Consider the following 18,410-nt stretch of genomic DNA (forward strand, 5'->3'; position numbering starts at 1 on the left):
TATTTTCCTCCACAATTGTGAATTAGCTAGGTGGTTAATTGCTCCAAAGCGATTCTGAGGCACACGCTTCCACTGCAGAAGAGCCTAGGATCGGAGCCCATCTTATCTCAACTCGCGGCGGGAGAAGTGGGGAAGGGGACTCGGAGGGCCCCTGTAGCTCCTCCCACCCCAACCCCCACCTTCACCCCTTTCTTCCCCTGGGCTGGACTGTTTCACCCCGTCTCCAGGCAACCGCCAGGCGCGATGCGGGACGTCATTTCCTGAAGAGCCCGTGGGGGGGGGGGAGGGGGAGATAGGGGGAGGGGCAAGGGGGCGGGGCCAAGTCTGGGCAGGCGACGGCGACGGCGTCGGAACTCGCTGGAAGATCGGCCCCGGGCAGCTCAACAGTTCGCAAAGTCCCGGCTCGAGGCCGCGCGGCTCCGTCTGCACCCGGGCGGCGCGAGAGCGCGGGGGGTCCCTGGGCTGCTGCATCCCCGGACATGCCCCGCAGCACCTGCCGGACGCCCGCGCGGCTTCACCGGCTGCGGTTCGGGGGGCTCTGGAACTAGAGCGCCCCCACCTCAACTTATGACTTTGGGGTCCCCCAGCCCGAGAGGAACGGGCGGCCCGGCTGGGGGAGCCCCGGGCATGGTGTGACGGGGCGGTCAGCTCTGCTGCGCCCCCCACTCCAGACACCCGTCGTCTCTGTGCCCTCCAGAATGTAGCTGCCCTCCGCGTCCCCCCGGACTCCAGCCGCAGCCTCCGCGACCTCGGGGCTCCAGCCACCAACTCGTTGTCCCCCGGGACCCTGTCGCCGTCTCCGCTTTGCCGGCACTTCGGCCGCCGTGTCCGTGTCCTCCCGACTCCAGCCGCCGTCTCTGCGCCCCTTGGACTCCAGGAACGCGACCCCTGTGTCTTCGCGCGCCCGGGACTCCAGCGGCGGTCTTCGCGATCCCCCCGGGATTCTGCCACTGTTTCCGCGCCCCTCAAACCCAGACTGCGGCGCCGTCTCCGCGTCTCCCGGGAAGCAGCCCCTTTCTTCGCGCCCACCCGCTCGCCCCGAAGCCAGACTCCAGCCGCGGTCTCCGCCGCCGTCCCCCCCTCCCCCGAGGCTGTCGCGCCAGTGCCGGCGAGTGCAGCGGCTGCCCCACCGCGCACCCCGCGTCCGCCCGGGCCTCGGCGGGGAGATGAACGCGCAGCTGGACGGCCTGTCGGTGAGCTCGTCCTCCACCGGCTCGCTGGGCTCGGCGGCCGGGGCGGGCGGCGGCGGGGGCGCGGGGCTGCGGCTGCTGTCTGCCAACGTGCGCCAGCTGCACCAGGCGCTGACGGCGCTGCTGAGCGAGGCGGAGCGGGAGCAGTTCACGCACTGCCTGAACGCGTACCACGCGCGCCGCAACGTCTTCGACCTGGTGCGCACCCTGCGCGTGCTGCTGGACAGCCCGGTCAAGCGGCGCCTGCTGCCCATGCTGCGTCTGGTCATCCCGCGCTCCGACCAGCTGCTCTTCGACCAGTACACGGCCGAGGGCCTCTACCTGCCCGCCACCACCCCCTACCGGCAGCCTGCCTGGGGCGGCCCCGACGGCGCGGGGCCGGGGGAGGTGCGCCTGGTGAGCCTGAGGCGCGCCAAGGCCCACGAGGGCTTGGGCTTCAGCATCCGCGGGGGCTCGGAGCATGGCGTGGGCATCTATGTGTCGCTGGTGGAGCCAGGCTCTCTGGCCGAGAAGGAAGGGCTGCGAGTCGGGGACCAGATTCTGCGTGTCAACGACAAATCCCTTGCCCGGGTGACCCACGCTGAGGCCGTCAAGGTAAGGCTGTGGTCTGGGGACGAGTACAGGGGCAGAGTGACAGTAGCTCTGCCTGTGTGTGTCCTTAGGAAAATTACCTAATCTTTCTGGGCCCCATTTTTCTTAAAAAAAAAAAAAAATGTTTATTTCGAACAGGAACATCTAGGTTTTTGGGGTTTTTTTTAGCCAATAGCTACCAGGCACTGGGGATACCGTGATGGGTAAAACAGACCTGCACCTTGCTCTCGTGAGGCATAAAGGCTAGTAGTGTGGGGGAGACAGACCTTATCAAATACTCAGGCAAATGTATGATTACAAAGTGTGGAAAGGTACAGGAAGTCTTATGAGCGTTAAAAAAGGGTAAGGTCTCCTCTTGGCTCCCAGTAGTCACCGGCAGGCCCCCACATGGCTGTTGTTGCTATTCTAGTTCTGCAGGGTGTTGCCCCTGAAAGAAAGTTTTGTTGGCACCAAAGTAGCCCAGGGAAGCTGTTCTGGTGATGCACAGAGCTCTAATCTGACCTGGCTGCTCATGTACAGGCTGTGTGTCCTGGGTCCAGTCACTTTCCCTTTCCAAACCTCTGGATCTTCACTTGGACAGTGGACTGACCGGATGGGATAAGTGTCCTTAGCCTTGTTGGAAATGAGTCCCCTGCCTGGATGTCAGAAATATATCCTCCACCCCCTTACGAGTAGCTGCACTTTTTGTGTCTGTTAATTGAGAAAAATAACCTCATGGGGACAGTCTCCTAAGGATTTAATCAGGCTGTTTAAAGCAGTTGCGTGTTTGCTAAATCTCACGCCGAGGGCTGTTGAAACCAGTTGGAGTATGAGATGGATAGTGTTTGGTGTACGTGCGGATTCAAGGATCCCTTGCCGGTGTTTATACACACAGGCCACCTATGCCCACCTTCATACAGGAAGTGAAGAATTTGGCGGGGGGAGACAGTGGCATACTCTGCTTCTGCAAAGAAAATGCTTCCTAGGGATTTGGGCTGCCCTGTGACCCAGCTTCTCACCACCCCACCTTTTGTCCCTGCCTTGCGTCCTTCTGTCCTCCTTGGTGCAGGTGTTTTGGACACCAGCTGGGGCCTGCTGGCTGTTGGGAAATGCTCAGGGGAAATGCTGAAGCAGCAGAGGCCCGGGGCTACTTCCTGTGTCCTCTTTAGTGACCTGTGGTCAGGTGTGAATTGAGCCCACTTCCTGACTGTTTTCCTGGGGCACAACCATCTCATCCCTGACTTTGCCTTTCCTTGTTTTGTTGCCAACCCTTTTGCCCCTGGCCGCTTGAGGATTTTAGACACTACTCTGCTGCTTCTGGGGGAAGCCTGATTGCTTAATATTGTTCGGGGTGGGAGGGTGCAGGAGCAGACACAGGTTCTTGTGGATTTCCATGCACCTCTCCTCCTCTCTGTCTCCTCCCCCCACATCCGTCTTTTCCCTTTATCTGACATTCCATATATTTATAAAGAAATAGTCCGTCAGCCTTTGACCCTAGAAGGTCTGGAGTTCCCGGATGATGAATTTATACTCCAAAGATACTTAGTCCAAATGGTCAGTTATAAACGTGGATTCAGTTTTAGTGGCAATTTTAAAAGGCTCCTGTAACTAACTCATCACAAGGAGATGGACTTTGGAAAGGCCTCCGGTAACCTGCCATTCAAAACACGAGCTCTCCTGTCAGTTTGCACTCCAGTCTCAGGCATGCCAGGTGGCTGGAGGGGCTCGGTTATGAGCTTCAGCTCAGCCCTCCCCGATTTCATCAGTGGCACTCTGCATCTTGTATCTGAACCGTAGTCCCGTTACTCTGTGACTCAGGGCAGGCCTTAGCTGGTCTAGTAAAACCTAAACTCTCTGTGGTATAGTTTTGTGTCACCAGAGGAGCAGCACTGTCCTTGGTTGGGCGAGAGCTTTCCGGACTGAGCAGCCACCGGCATCCCTGTCACTTTTTCTACGGAGGGGTCTACAAAGGCAGAATGAACTCCAGCCTCGGGGTTCCCTTCTTCTGGCCAAAGCCAGACGCAACCAGCCCAGAATGCACCCCTTTGGAACCTTCAGAAGCAACAGGCAGAATGCACACTGCTTTGTGTCACCTTAACTCCAGGGGAAAAGGGAAACAGACTTTCCGTGGGTGGAATTTAAAACGGAGGAGGCGGAACCTTGTCTCTGGGGCCTCTGTGAGCACCTCCGGGTTACAGGACGGACTGGGAGTTTCAGGACAGTGTAGAGGGACAACTGGAGCTGTTGACACACTTCCACAAAACCAAGGGCAGCAAGTCCCTTAACTGCAAGCCAAAAGGGACTCCAGCTTCTCTCCTAGTTAACAAACTGCCCTTAACTTGGATTTCTCCACTTTCAGCCCTTCCTTATTAGCTACAGCACTGGAGGGCACCATGTCAGAGGCTTTTATGATAAAGGTACATTCCTTTAATCAAACTCCAGACTTTATTCAAATATCACCAGTTTTTCTGCTTTTTCTGTTCCCTATACCACATTGCATTTAATGCAAGACATATTTTCTTTTTCTCTTCGTTGTTATTTTCTTTATTTATTTCCTCCCCTGGCTTTATTGAAGTAGCTTTATTTTATCGACAATTTTATTTATTTTATTTTATTGACAAATAAAAATTGTATGCATTCAAGGTGTACAGTGTGTTGATTTGCTGTACCTGTACCTTGTAAAATGATTACTGTAATCAAGCTGATTATCCATCACCTCACGTAGTTATTTTATTTTTGTGGGAAGAACACTCAAAATGTGCTGTCTTAGCGAATTTCAAGTGTACAATACAAAATTATTAATTACAATCAGCAGTCGGGGTGTTAGATCCCCAGAACGTACTCATTTTGGGACTGGAAGTCTGTACTCTTTGGCCAGCATTTTCCTGTTCCCTCCACCTTTCCTGTTCCCTCCACCCCGGGCCTCTGGCAACCCCTGTTCTACTCTCTGCTTCTGTGAATTAGGCTTTTTAGATTCCACATTGTAAGTGAGATCACCCAGCATTTGTCTTTATGTGTCTGCCTTATTTCACTTAGTATGACGTCCTCTGGGTTCATGCATGTTGTCACAAATGGCAGGACCTCATTTTTTATGGTCTAATAATATTCCACTGTGTGTGTGTGTTTGTGTGTGTGTGCACACGTGCACGTGTGCGCACACTTTCTCTATTCACCTGTCAATATGCACTCAGGTTATTTCTGTGTTTTGGCTATTGAGATGTGAGATGTGTTTTTGATTTTAAAACCTTTATTTTTTTTCTTTTTTTTTAAATTTATTTTAATTTTATTTATTTTTGAGAGAGAGAGAGAGACAGAGCACGAGTGGGGGGTGGGGGCACAGAGAGAGAGGGAGACATAGAATCTGAAGCAGGCTCCAGGCTCTGAGCTGTCAGCACAGAGCCCGACGCGGGGCTTGAACCCACAAGCCGTGAGATCATGACCTGAGCTGAAGTCAGACACTTAACCGACTGAGCCACCCAGGCGCCCCTCAAACTTTTATTTTTTTCTTATAGGTAGAAAGAGGGAGGAAAGATCCTCTGAACTTCTGGAAGGAGAGATTGTGTGTGTGTGTGTGTGTGTGTGTGTGTGTGTGTGTCTGTGTGTGTGTGTGTGTGTGTGTCTGTGTGTGTCTGTGTGTAATAAAAAGAAAATTAAATTTTAGGAATCAAGTTACTGAAGAGTTCATGAGTCAGAGAGGGTCACCCCTCCCAGGAAACAGAGGAGATTGAACATACAAAGTTTTTCCACTTCTCTGTCTCACAAATCAAGTATCCGTTGTTGCCCAGAGCAGTTCAGTGAGGATTCTGTCCTCTCTCTAGGGGCTCCCCTCCCTCTCTTGAAGCCTGTTTGCTAAATCAGCAGTGACAGGTCCAGATACGGCAAGCCATTTACTATTTGCAATTATGTTGAAATGTTTGATTTTTGAAAAATCTATCTTGAATGAACAGGAGCCAAACTAATAATAATAATAATAATAATAATAATAATAATAATAATAAAAGTAGACCTTTCAAAGGTTTTCAGCCAAAAAAGGTTTGGTAAATTAGCCAAGGAACCCACAGATGAGGGATGCTGCATTGGGCTCTGCCACATACTTGCTGTGTGACCTTGTGCTAGTCACTGACCCTCTGTGTGTTCCAAGGTGGATGGGTCAGGGGGCTGCCCAGGGTCTCTTCCAGCTCAGACCATCTGTGATTTGCTCAGTATTGTGCTACACACGAGGCATTTAGAGTGTCTAATCTGGTGTTTTCTTGTTCTTTTGGAATTGATTTCATTTAAGGCAGAATTAAGACAGTTGTCTAAAGATTGGGAGATGAGAATCTTGGCACTCTCGTGTAGCCTCCTACTAAATCAGGAAATTGATGGGTTCCACACTGTACTGACGAGAACTTGACTGCTGCCCCTCCACCCAAGAACACCAGCTCTGGTGCTGTTCCTGAGCAAACGAGGAACCAGCAGTAGGATTGTGGCAATAGTGCCCTGGGAGTGCTCAAAATCACAGCCACTTACCCGCTTGCCCTCCCAGTACCTAATTCTGCAGGACGTTGGGTATCCGGTGCTGCTGGGATGTGTGTGTCTCATCTCGATAAAAATTGAATGGCTTCATTACAATCTCAGCATCCCCCCCCCCTCTGGGTACATCCAAGGAACATATTAGAATTTGAAGCATTCCAGGAGTTAAAAACAGTGGCCAGCCCTTTCATCTAATTAGAGTTATCACACCCTCCCTTTTTTTGCATAATAACCTGCAAAGAATCCATCCGTGTTAATATATGTCATTGTTATTTAATCCGGCATGTTCTAAACGACACATTTGTCATTTTCCCATTGTACATGGTTAGCTGAAGCCATTATAAGTTATTACCACTTCCAACTTTGTATCTGAAATGCAGCTGGTGTTATTACCGTATTCCAGTTTGGAAATGGTGGGTAATGGGTTCACGGGCATGCACAGACTTTCCCCTGGCCCTGTTCTCTTTCTTGGGGGCTGGGGGTCTTGCCAGCAATGACACAGTGAAAGCTCACTATTAATAAACTCTTTAGTGAATAGATGTTTGCTTGGCTGGATCCATGGTGTGATGCAGTCCCTTGAGAGGGTCCATTTCTTTAATTTAACTGTGTTTATTTCTGTGGCCCAAGCTGATACTCAAGGTTTTAGAAAATGACGGTGCCTGTGTTGGACAAAATCCTCTTTCAACTGGTTATTTCCTGTTCAAATGGAAGAAGAATTTGTAGGCCGGGTGAGAATGCCCTTATGCTTTAGGAATTGATACTATTATAGTAGAAGGCTCCCCTCTCCGGGACTTGAAGCTGGACATGAAAGAGATACAGAATTACTCCAGTGCTAGCCTCTTGTTTTGCCGTCACCTCCCTTTCCCGACAAACCCGGTGTTGTTTATTACCTGCCATAGATTCATCGTTTGGATGGAACTGCGAAGAGAAGTACAATCTTTTAACCCCCGACTAATTGGATTTTGTGTGTGCTCTTGCTTCCCACCTCTGCCACACGGCACACAGCCTGTACGTACCCGTCAAGTGCATGCAGCCCCTCACATGCCTGTCTGCTCATGCACCCAGCACATATACATCTCCTCCGAGCCATAATCCCCCCTCTACCCCCACCCGGCAAAGGGCTCTGTGCTGAAGCAGGCGTCCCTGGGGGATTAGGCTCCAACTGGCTTCCCAGCAGGTTCTTTTGTGACCTGGAAGGGCAGCGTTTGGTGTCCACTGCTCAGGAACCCCAAACTAGTGCCCAGCAAGGACCAGACAATTTGATTAGAAAGAATGACATTTAATGGCTGGAGGTGGGTGGAGGCTGAAATACAAATCTTTCAAAACCTGTTCTGTTTTCTTCCTCCCCCCTTTTTTTTTTTAATTTTTTTAAACCCCCAAGCAAGAACCTGATGTTAACACGGAGCTCACACAGACTTCTGATTGTGCCTCAGGGTGGGGGCTGCTTTTTAAAGATTTCTGTTCTGCAGACATTACATTTTACTCTTACAGCATGGCAGGTGGCAAAGGGTGCAAGGAACAGGAATCAGACCGTTTGTTTCCTGTGCACCCCTGGCGTCAGCTACAGGAGGCAGCACTGTGGGGCCGGGGCATTTGTGTTTGAACTTTGCTTTACTGGAACCCGACTGGGAAGAGAGGAGGCTGGCATCAGTGAGTGTCTCTGTGTGCCAGTTTTCTCTTTCCCCGGGGAGGCAGGGAGGCCAGGAAGGTCATGCTCCAGGAGGAGAAATTACTAGCTCGGGGTCACCATTGGGGTTAGGAACGAAGTGGCCCTTCTGCCCTACCTGCCCGCCTAGAACCTAGCCCAAGCCCTTATGCAGCCAGCTTCCTGGAGGACAATGCCAGGCCCTCTGCTGGAAGGCAAGCCGCTGTCATACTTTGTGCCTGACTTTCGGGGGCCTTTTAGGCACCATCCAAAGACTTGGTTTTATTAAGTGGGGCGTCTGATGCCCGTGCCTCAAGGGAGGGTGGCATGTTTCAGCCCAGCCTGTCTTCGTGGGGGCCATCTATCCATGCATGCTCTGAGCAGCACTTAGCACACCCAGACCTGTAGCTGGTACTTGCAATTCAGAGACGAATGGTACATGGCCCCTGCCCTCAGGGAGTCATGGGGCCCGGGGGGCATGGCCCCACCCATGGCCACAGGTCACCAAGGGTTTCAAGCGGTGTGCCATCCACATGCCTCCACATCCCTGGAACACTCCGTCCCACTCCATCCCCTTATCCTGCTGTAATTTCCGTCAGCGCACTTGTCACTACTGGAAGGACGTTTCACCGTGTCTGTTTGTCGTGTGCCTTCCCCACTACAAGTCAGCTCCATGAAAACCAAGATTTGGTCTGCATTGCTCCCTCACATACCCCAGCACCTCCACAAGGCCTGGCAATATGGTAGATGCTTTCATAGATAAATATTTGCCTAATGAACGGAACGCTCTTGCTCCCCATGCAGTGCTGGTGAGTTCAGGATCCCTTGGTTCCTGAGCATGGTATCTGAAGAAAATTCGCATGTTGCGAGGTAATTGGTGCTGGCTAAAAAAAAAAAAAAATTGAGGAATGCCGTAGGCTCTAACGTACGATTTATCACAAAGCTGACTGTTTGGCTGCGAGCCGATCATGTGACGTCTCTGGATACCTCAGTCTTTGCAGCTGTGAAATGGGCATAGTCCTCTCCCCCTTGCCTTTCCTGCGATGGGTATGGAATCGTATGGGTTACTAGGTACAAAACCATTTGGTAAATAGGAAACCCTATATCACTCCTTTAGTGAGAGGCCTTTATTTATTTATTTATTTATTTATTTATTTATTCATTCATTCATTCATTCATTTTAGAGAGAGAGAGATTGCAAGTTGGGGAGAGGGGCGGGGGGGAGAGAGAGAGAGAGAATTTTTTTTTAAATTTTTTTAACATTTATTTATTTTTGAGACAGAGAGAGACAGAGCATGAACGGGGGAGGGTCAGAGAGAGGGAGACACAGAATCTGAAACAGGCTCCGTGCTCTGAGCCGTCAGCACAGAGCCCGACGCGGGGCTCGAACTCACGGACCATGAGATCATGACCTGAGCCAAAGTCAGCTGCTCAACCGACTGAGCCACCCAGGCACCCCTGAGAGAGAGAATCTTAAGTAGACTTCACACTCAGTGCTGGGCCTGCTCATTCCCACGACCCTGGGATCATGACCTGAGCCAAAATCAAGAGCCGCACACTTAAGCCACTAAGCCACCCAGGCACCCGAAAAAGATCTTTAAAAAAAAATGTGGCCTGTGCTTAGGTGGGCAAGAACTTTTCCCATCGTCTGTGGCCCAGTCCTCCCTACAAGACGTCTTCAGTTAGTGCATTTGTTGCTTTGCTCTTAATTTTAAAACCCCATTCCCAGAAGTGGGTTATCTCTGCAGCCTGTGTCTGTGATTCCAAAATAGAATCATTTATGCATTCTGAAGCAATCAATGGACCAGTTTTGGGTGAGATGTATCTTCCTGCTTTTTCTTGAACAACAACAGCAACAACAACAACAACAAAGCAAACCACCAAATCCAAAACCCAGCACTATTCAGGTTTCAAGAAGCCCCAGCGTCTCAGGTGAAGGCCAAGTCCCTGCCAGTCACACGTATGCTTAAAACCGACTTTATCCTCTACCAAGAATGCACAAGTGGATTTATTTTTTCTTCTTTTCCAGTCCCAGATCCTTTACCTCCTTCCCCTTTGAGAATTTGTGTTCCTTCTGCTAAATTGGCTGTGGTTTTGCTTCAGCTGGCAGCCAGTTCCCTAGTTATTTTTCCTCTCTACCTGAATTTTCGTAATATCAGCATCCCCTCAACTTGGGATGCAAAGGAAATATTTCAGCCTCCCATAAACAAGTCCCAAGATGTCTTCTTCACCAGATTCTAAAGCTGCAGGTTATAGGGAAGAACATAGTAAAGTAACATCTGAAAGGTTGTTTCCAAATCCCTTGGAAGTAGTGATTCAGAAATGTAGCTTGCTCGAGAATTAACAAGCTCCCTAGGCAAGTCTTAATCACAATGAGGTTTGGAAAGCACCACCTTCTTTTCAGATCTGCCCCCATCCCCAACATTTATCCACGTAAAGGCCAGAGAGGCGGACCCACACTGTCCCCATCCTTAGCTGCTTTGGAGCCTGATTCCAGATGTGCAAGGTCAGCTGATATATTGGAAAATCCAGGGAAGAGAGGTCTGTACCCAAGAGGTTAGAGATGGCTTTTGGAAGTGGACCTGGGTTCACGTGACTGTTACTTGGCTGTGACCTTGAGCGGCTCCCTTGGCCTCTCCATGACCCAGACCCCCTCACCCTTGAACCTGGCATCGTCCTTACAAATGGGTTATTGTTGCTGTCGCCCATCAAAAGTTTGAAAAATACGGCCATGGAGGTCCCACTGCAGGCATTACAATGAAAAATGTTATCGACTGCATCCTCTTGGCTTTGAAAATCTTCTGTTGTGCTTGCTCAGTCTAAAAAAAAAAAAAATGCCTTTGGAAGAAAATACTGGGGCCGAGAGCCCTCTTGCTGCATCAGGTGCGTTGTGGCCGTTTGAATTGCAGAGTCATTTACTAAATGCGGGTCGATATTCCCATACAGGCAGAGTTTCTTCAAAAATGTAATTGCTCCCGTTTGGATTTTGGCATCTGCATTTTTGTTTTACAGCAGTAATAAAGCCCAGGGATTGGATGGGATTGTAAAACGTGGGGCGGTGGGGCAGACCCGTGACCCAGAGGCCAGTGTGTGGCAGTGTGGCTCCCAGGTCAGCTGTGTCCTCATCCTTGTTCCCCAGCATCCTTCCCTGATGGGCTCTCCAGGGGCCCTGATGAGGGAGAGAAGGTGGCTGTTTTTCGAGAACCCATTAGAGCAATTAATGCAGGTTGAAAGCGGTGATTTGACAATATGGGCAGCTGTACTTCAAAAAAAAAAAAAAAACCCCAAAGCCTGGAATGTATTTGAACCACATCCGAAATGGTGTGTGAGGCTCCATTAAGAGGCTTCTGATAAAGAAAAGAAAAGAAAAAAGGAAAGGAAAGAGGTCCAGCTTTCAGAAGTTACCCAGACAGGTGGGGAAGCTGCTGGCAGAAGTCTGGGGAGGGGTTTTACTAAGGGCGTTTGCATCCTGCTGGCCAGTGGAGGGTGTGGTGTTATGTGGTGTGTCTGGGCCCAGTGTGACTTTCATCCCTCTCCTCCCTCCTCCTCTTTCTCCTAGGGGAGGGGGGCAAGCCCATCCCAGGTTTCCCCAAACTCTCTTAAGCCCTCTCCTCCTTCCATGAGTCCTTTTGGTCCTGAGGTTTCAAATCGAGATGCTCAGGTTGCCCTCAGAATCTTTCCTCTCTTCCCCCAAATCCCTTCCTCTCTTCCGTGTTGTCTCTTGGAACAGAATCTGGGCCTCCTTTTGGGGTCTTTATCTTTTTTTATTTATATTTTCAGCTCTTGTCCAGTATTAGGAATAGCATTTATTTGCTGTGGAAGTCCTGGCTCATTTCTGACCCCTCTGATGGCACCTCATCCTCTTGCCCACGAGCCGTGGACATTTCCCAAGTTAGGAGCCTTGACTTGCTCCCCTTCTCTGCAGTCTCCCCGTTGGGGATTGCACCAGCCCCTGCGAAGTTAAACCCTCCAGGCCTGATCCCTCCCCAGCCCCTGTCAGACCACATTTCCACAGGGGCCTCCTCGCTGTCTGTCTGTCTCCCGTCTTGCTCATCTGCCCACTAGTCCATTCAGCGTCCTGGAGGGCGGGCACGCTTTCTGAATTGGTACCTGATCAAGCTTTGCCCTGCCTGCCGAGAGCCTGCTGATGTCCGGGCTGCCCGTGATGCGAGCCCTTTTACCTGCAGAGAGTGCTTTTCTCTGGCTGTTCCCTAAGTGCAGTCCACACTTGGCCAGACGGGCAGCATCCTCTGAAACAAGGCGTTGTTTCCCTGCACCTGTTGACAACCACGGCCCCTGTGAGGTCCTCCCATCACACCTGCCCGCCCACCCTCAGCTACCCCATCCGCAGGAATCCTCTTCTCCCCTCGAAGCTCCTTCAGCGTAGTGACCTGCTTCACTTGTTGTGACACAGATTACACATTTCCTGGTGTTTCCTTCAGTTGCTCTGCGGCTGATGGTAACTTTGGTTTTGAGGGCTTACCACAATCCAGACGGTGTTCTCAGTACTTTCTATGTATGAACTCACTTGAACCTCGTGACAGCCCGATCAGGTTCAAAGCAGGTGCCACTTTTGTTGCTTTGTTGTGCAAAAAAACTGCCAAGAGTTTGTCACTTGCCTGTTGTCACAAAGGTGGGAAGTGGCAGAGCTAGGAATTAAAACCAGGTTTTGTTGACTTGAGGGAATGCCAGAGAGAGGCGGCGTCCCATGATGCTTCAGGCTGGGCTCTGGGGCCAGATGCTCTGGGTTCAAACCCGGGTTCTGTCGCTTTGTACATGTGGGGCCTCAAACATACTTTTTTTTTTTTCCTTTTTAAAATTTGTTTATTGTCAAGTTAGCTAACCTACAGTGTAGTCTCGGCTTCGGGAGTAGATTCCCACGATTCATCACTTACATACAACACCCAGTGCTCATCCCAACAGGTGCCCTCCTCACTGATTCTCCAATTCCCTTTTCGCTAAAGTTGTAATGGGAACAATGGGAATGATAGTCAAATGGCAGGCAAGTTACTTACCTTCCCTGTTCAATTTCCTCATCTCTAAAAGGAGGATACTAATGGTCATGCAGGTAACTGCCATGTTAAAGCACTAGATGCATCGATTAATTTGAACATTTAATGATTACCTGCTATGTTCACACCACTAGGTTGGGTTGTTTTCCCACCAGATAAGACTTTTCCTGGTATAAAACACATAGCACATAAGATGCTTCCAAGCTTATAATACTGGGCACACTAATAACTGTGGCCCCTCTGGACGGTCTTCTCTGTGCCCCCAGGGCCATATGCGCATCTTCCTGCCAGCTCTCCAGCACAGCCTCCAGGGAGAGGAAACAGAACTGGGCGGAGGAGGTGATCAGTCACCGTATAGGATTTGAACTCAGGGCTTCTTGCCTCCAAAGTGCATGCTCATTGCCACCTTCTGGTGGGTGTACAGCTTAGCCCAGTGCTGGCCAGAGCCACGTTTCACTAAATGAGAATCAGAGCCACGTCTCACTTTATTGAGATGGCGTCGTAGCCATTCGGTTAGAAAACTCACGAGTAACCAGACAGCCCAGCCCGTGAGTGCCCTGCCCTGGGCAAGGTCTGTGCATCTTAGTGACTAGACTTTAGATTCAGAGGCAGCACTGGGCACTCTTTGCCTTTTTTTTTTTTTTTCTTTTCCCTCTCTCTTATCTCTCTTGCCAGGTCCTGACCTTTGTCAGGATTTTATTTTGTTCATTGTCTGTGGAAATTCCCTAAATAGACTAACTGTGACCTCCACTCAACCCCCATTAGGATAAACCTGTAACTTAGGAAGTCATCTCATTGATTGATTGGCAGAGTCTCCGAATCTGTCTATGCCATCTGCCATGTAGGCATCTTAAGATGCCTACATGGTCTCCCGGACCTCGTGTAAAAGGCTGGTGGCCATCAACCCCATCACAGACTGGACAAAGAAAGGGCCATTTTGTTTGGTTCATAGGAAACAGGAGGAGTAGAGGAGTCTGCCTGGGCTTTTAAAATAAAATATGGGTGTGTGCGTGTACGTTAATGACCCGAGAGATATGGGTTCAATTTGGAGAACTCAGAAACCCCAGGAAAACACAAAGGAAAAAAAAACTAAAAAAAAAAAAAAAATCATCAATAATCTGCTTTACCCAGAAATAATCATTATTGACAATTTTTTTTAACATTTTATTTATTTTCAAGAGACAGAGCATGAGCAGGGGAGGGACAGAGAGCAAGGAAGACACAGAATCTGAAGCAGGCTCTGGGCTCTGAGCTCTGAGCTGTCAGCACAGAACCTGACATGGGGCTCGAACTCACGAACTGTGAGATCATGCCCTCAGCCAAAGCTGGACGCTTAACCGACTGAGCCACCCAGGCGCCCCACTATTGACACTTTGATTGCTGTCTTTCCAGTCCCCTGTGTGCCTGTGTGTGTAAATTTGTATTGGGAATTTTCTACAAAACTGCCATTCTGAACGTAATTTTGAGTCTGTTTCACCAGTGTATCATGACTGATAAATATTTCTAGAACATGATTTTTAATGATTGCATGCTACGTCATAGCAAAGAGATGCATGATTTATTTAACTAATTTCTTCTTGTTGGACAGTTCGTTTTTAAACATTGTCCATATTGCCGCTTTAGACAATGTGCCCTTGCACATTAATCTGTAAGCACATCTCTAAAAATTATTTGGGCTGCCTTTCCAGAAGTGGCATTGGCTCAGGGTATAGGCAGATTTTTAAGGCTTTGGTAGCTGTTGCCAGATTGTTCTTGGGGAAGAGTTTGTTATTTTACAGTCCCATCTACCAACCTTAGCAATATATGATATGCTTCATTTTTCCCCAGCTTGCCAACCCTGGATATTATATTTCTTTTCCATTTTTGCCAATCTGATAGACAAAAAAGTATCCTGTTTTAATTTGTATAAATAGCGAAGTTGGAACTTCCTTGCATGTTTATTGTTTGTATAGCTGTGTATACACATAAGGTAATTCATAATAAATAACATATAGCATAATGTTATAAACATATAATGTATTATATATGTATATGACATATGTACATTTGGTTTTTTGGTGTATACCTTATTGATTTCCTATGCCCATTTAATCATATTTCTACGTCTTCTGTTCTTTTTCTTTAAGAGGTGGTTGTTAGGAGTAGCTGTTAGATAGCTGATTGATTCACTCACCTTGAATTCAGATTCTTCAGTCTGAGGCTGAATTAAATTGGAAGTCTATCCCTTGTTAACAGAATGCACAGAAAGTGATGAGGGATAGGAATGTTAAGTGTCCTCAAGGAGAATACACCCCATCCATGTATCCACTCATGGACCAAGAAAATATTGATATATAATCAGATTTTTCTGATGGATGGATATGCTATGGACATTGGTTCAAGACCACAAAAACTCCATTGGAAACCCATCGAGGCTCATCTTGAATGATTACATTTATGACTCCTAGAATCTTGTTATTTCTTCCCAAAAGAAAAAAAAAAGAAGAATTAAGAGACCAAATTTAAAAGAACATTTGTAAAGCAATTTACTTAAATTATAAGAGACTGAAAGCCAGGCTTAGTGGATAATTGAAGAATTGCATTAAAAAGGAATCAATATCTTTCTGGAATCTGCTTTGTCCTCATCTTCTGAGTTGTTTTGCAAGGGGGTGGCCACTCTGTCACTATCTTGCAAATTTTTCCTAGCGTTATCCCCAAGGACAACACTTTCTTTTCTCTCTTTGATCCTCACGTTTTTTTCCTTTTCACACAGCCTTGACTCATGGAGACATTTCGGAGCAAAGATACTGGAGATCAGGGGCTTTAAGATGTCAGGTCCTGTTCCAGCCTCTGGGATCCTGGTGCTCCCAGCACTGGAGCAAAGGTTTCCTTCTTTACACAGAGCCTTTGGAGAAGGTCAAACTCATAAAGAAAAGAGAGTAGAGGGAATGAACAGTTGATTTTTTGAAATCTACTTTGTAAGGCCCCAATTAAAGGCAAATTGAAACGTTTAAAAAAAAAAAACTGGAAAGGAGAAAAGAAGATGCTGATTACCTCACCCTCCTAACCAGCCATCATTTCTCTGCCCTCTCCCCTGGCCTTTATTTCTGTACATTCATATTCCTCGATGGTTGGATAACCTGCTTCTGTTTATTCTTGCTTCATGCATATGTTGCTGGGTTGTTTCACGATCCTTATGTTGAGCTCTATCTCAGGGAAGGGGTCTTGGATGGGTTCCCACAGCTGCTTCGCCATCCAAATTGATTTCCCCCAGGATGATCAAAGAGGTGAGGTGGCCACAAAGAGCCAGAGCAGGTGAGCCACATGGTGGCAAGCTTCGCCCCAGATCCTGGCCTCATGATGGGCACACAGCTGTCAGGGACACCAAAATGATGCCACTGTTCTTTGAGATACAGTGCGTTCTCAGAATACCACTGCCCCCTTATGTCAACATTCCAGAAGAGTATAAACTACCACTTTTGAACTTTTACTTAAGGGAATGTTTTTAAATAACATGATTCTTAGACCAAAGTTAGCAGCAGCAAAGTATTTCTGGGGAGTGGAGGAAGAGAATAGAATGAGAAAGCAGAGTTATTGCCCAAGCATCTGTGAAAAATATCCCCGCCTCCAACTCTGTGTATAAGGTGTCTGATCCTTGAGACATACTTCAGCATTCATTCGTTCACTTGGCAATTGTTTTATTGAGCTCCTCCTATATGATTGGTGTGGTTAACATCCTCTTCAAATTTTACACATCCTACTTACTTTCTTGTTAATATATTTGTAATTAATATTTTTTCCTACTTCGGAAATAATCGAATGATTTAACTTAAGTACATCATGAAAAAGGCAGAGAGATCAGAAACCATATTGGAAAGTGTGTGTGTGTGTGTGTGTGTGTGTGTGTCTGTGTGTGTGTGTGTGTGTTGCCTTTAATAGGAATAGTATTTCATATTTAAATGGAAGTGTGAGCCTCCTAGCAACCAAAGCAAAAAGGGAAATCCATGCATTGTTTAGATTCCACTGGAGAATTTCATAGGTATTTCAGGAGAGGCAAAATGCTTCCTTGGCAGTCAATCTTAAAAGGAAGGCAATGAAAAGAAAATAAAGGAAGGCAATTAATTTCAGGAGGAAGGCAATTTCAATTGTACTTCTTCACAGTCTTTCATTTATTTTTATTTTTTTTAATCTTTATTTTTGAGAGTGAGAGAAAGAGAGAATGAGCAGGCAAGGGGCAGAGAGAGAAGGAGACACAGAATCTGAAGCAGGCTCCAGGATGTCAGCATAGAGCCTGACATAGGGCTTGAACTCATGATTCGCAGGATCATGACCTAAGCCAAAGTCAGACGCTTAACCAACTGAGCCACCCAGGCGCCTCCTTTCATTGTCTCTCATTTTATGTGGAATCACCCATGATGTCCCGTCTTTCGTATCTGTTGACACATCTGTGACCCAAACAGAAGAAACCCCTGACTTCTGTATCTACTGAGAAGCATATAAATAAAACAATCACCATGTAAGTATGTTGAGATACGTAGTTTGAGAGATAGGGAGCAGAAGTGCCACTAACGTGGAGCATTTGATGCTGGAAGCAAGGCCAGTGGATGGACAGGAGACGAGGCCGGCCAGGCAGCAGGGCCAGCTGCACAGGCCTGAGACACACTGCGAGGAGTTGGCATTTTACATCAGAAACGATGGGAGAGGCTGGGCAGGGAAGGGGTAGGGTCCGCTTGCATTTCAAAAGGATGTCCTGGCTGCTCAGCAGAGACTGATTTTAGAGGCTGCGAAGCTGTTGCAGTTAGTGGGCCCTGTAAGAGGTAATTAACACAGATAAAAATGTGATGCAGAGAGAAGGAGGTCTGAAGACAGGGCTAATTAGGGCTTTGCTTTCTCCTGACATTAGAAGACGCCCCTGGGGCAGAGAGTCCGCACCATTAACTTCTGTCCTCCCTCAAAGTGGGGCTGAATCGGGAGGGTCTTTCTAGCCCACATGGCCGTCCCTGGCACCAGCTCAGGGTTCAAGAGTTCAGGGGCTCTCACTTGTTCAAAGCCTGCAAGTCCCACATCCCCTCCTCAGACCCTCTCCTTGTCCGTCTTGTGAGGCCAAGACAGGGTTGGCCTTGTGCATCGGAACCCCCTAGCACTGCTGGTGAGAGAGGCACAGGTTTGGAAAGTCCGAGATTCAAATCCAAGTCCTGCCTCTTGTCCTCTTTGTGACCTTGCGTGAGACACACCCCCACCTAGACTCTCTTTCCTCATCCATGCAATGGGAAGAATAAAATGTGTGACCATCCCTGTAGTTTGGCTATTACCAATAGTATTAGCCACGTTTGTTGGCACCTGCTACACACCATCCTGAATGCTACATGCTTTGTTTACGTTGTCTCGTCAGCCCTCATTTTGTCCCCAGAGCAGCTCCGTAAGACTAGGCATTAGTAGCCCCTTTCAACAGGTGACAGAGCTGAAGCCCAAGGGCTTAAGTAAATTGTCTACAGTCTCAGA

General features: G+C 48.4%; 1 protein-coding gene across 6 annotated transcripts in view; it reads left to right on the forward strand.

Moving 5' to 3' along the window:
• The first annotated feature begins 380 nt into the window (after positions 1-380).
• The window catches only part of WHRN (whirlin), a 95,745-nt gene continuing 77,715 nt past the window's right edge, over positions 381-18,410 (forward strand). For all 6 annotated transcript variants that reach the window (XM_047828994.1, XM_047828996.1, XM_047828998.1 and 3 more), the window contains exon 1: positions 381-1,784. In XM_047828994.1, coding sequence (XP_047684950.1) covers positions 1,167-1,784 — 618 coding nt within the window. In that variant the 5' untranslated portion in view covers positions 381-1,166. The remainder of the gene's footprint in view (positions 1,785-18,410) is intronic.

The sequence above is a fragment of the Prionailurus viverrinus genome, chromosome D4 (assembly GCF_022837055.1).
Source record: "Prionailurus viverrinus isolate Anna chromosome D4, UM_Priviv_1.0, whole genome shotgun sequence".
In the NCBI taxonomy this organism is placed as follows: Eukaryota; Metazoa; Chordata; class Mammalia; order Carnivora; family Felidae; genus Prionailurus; species Prionailurus viverrinus.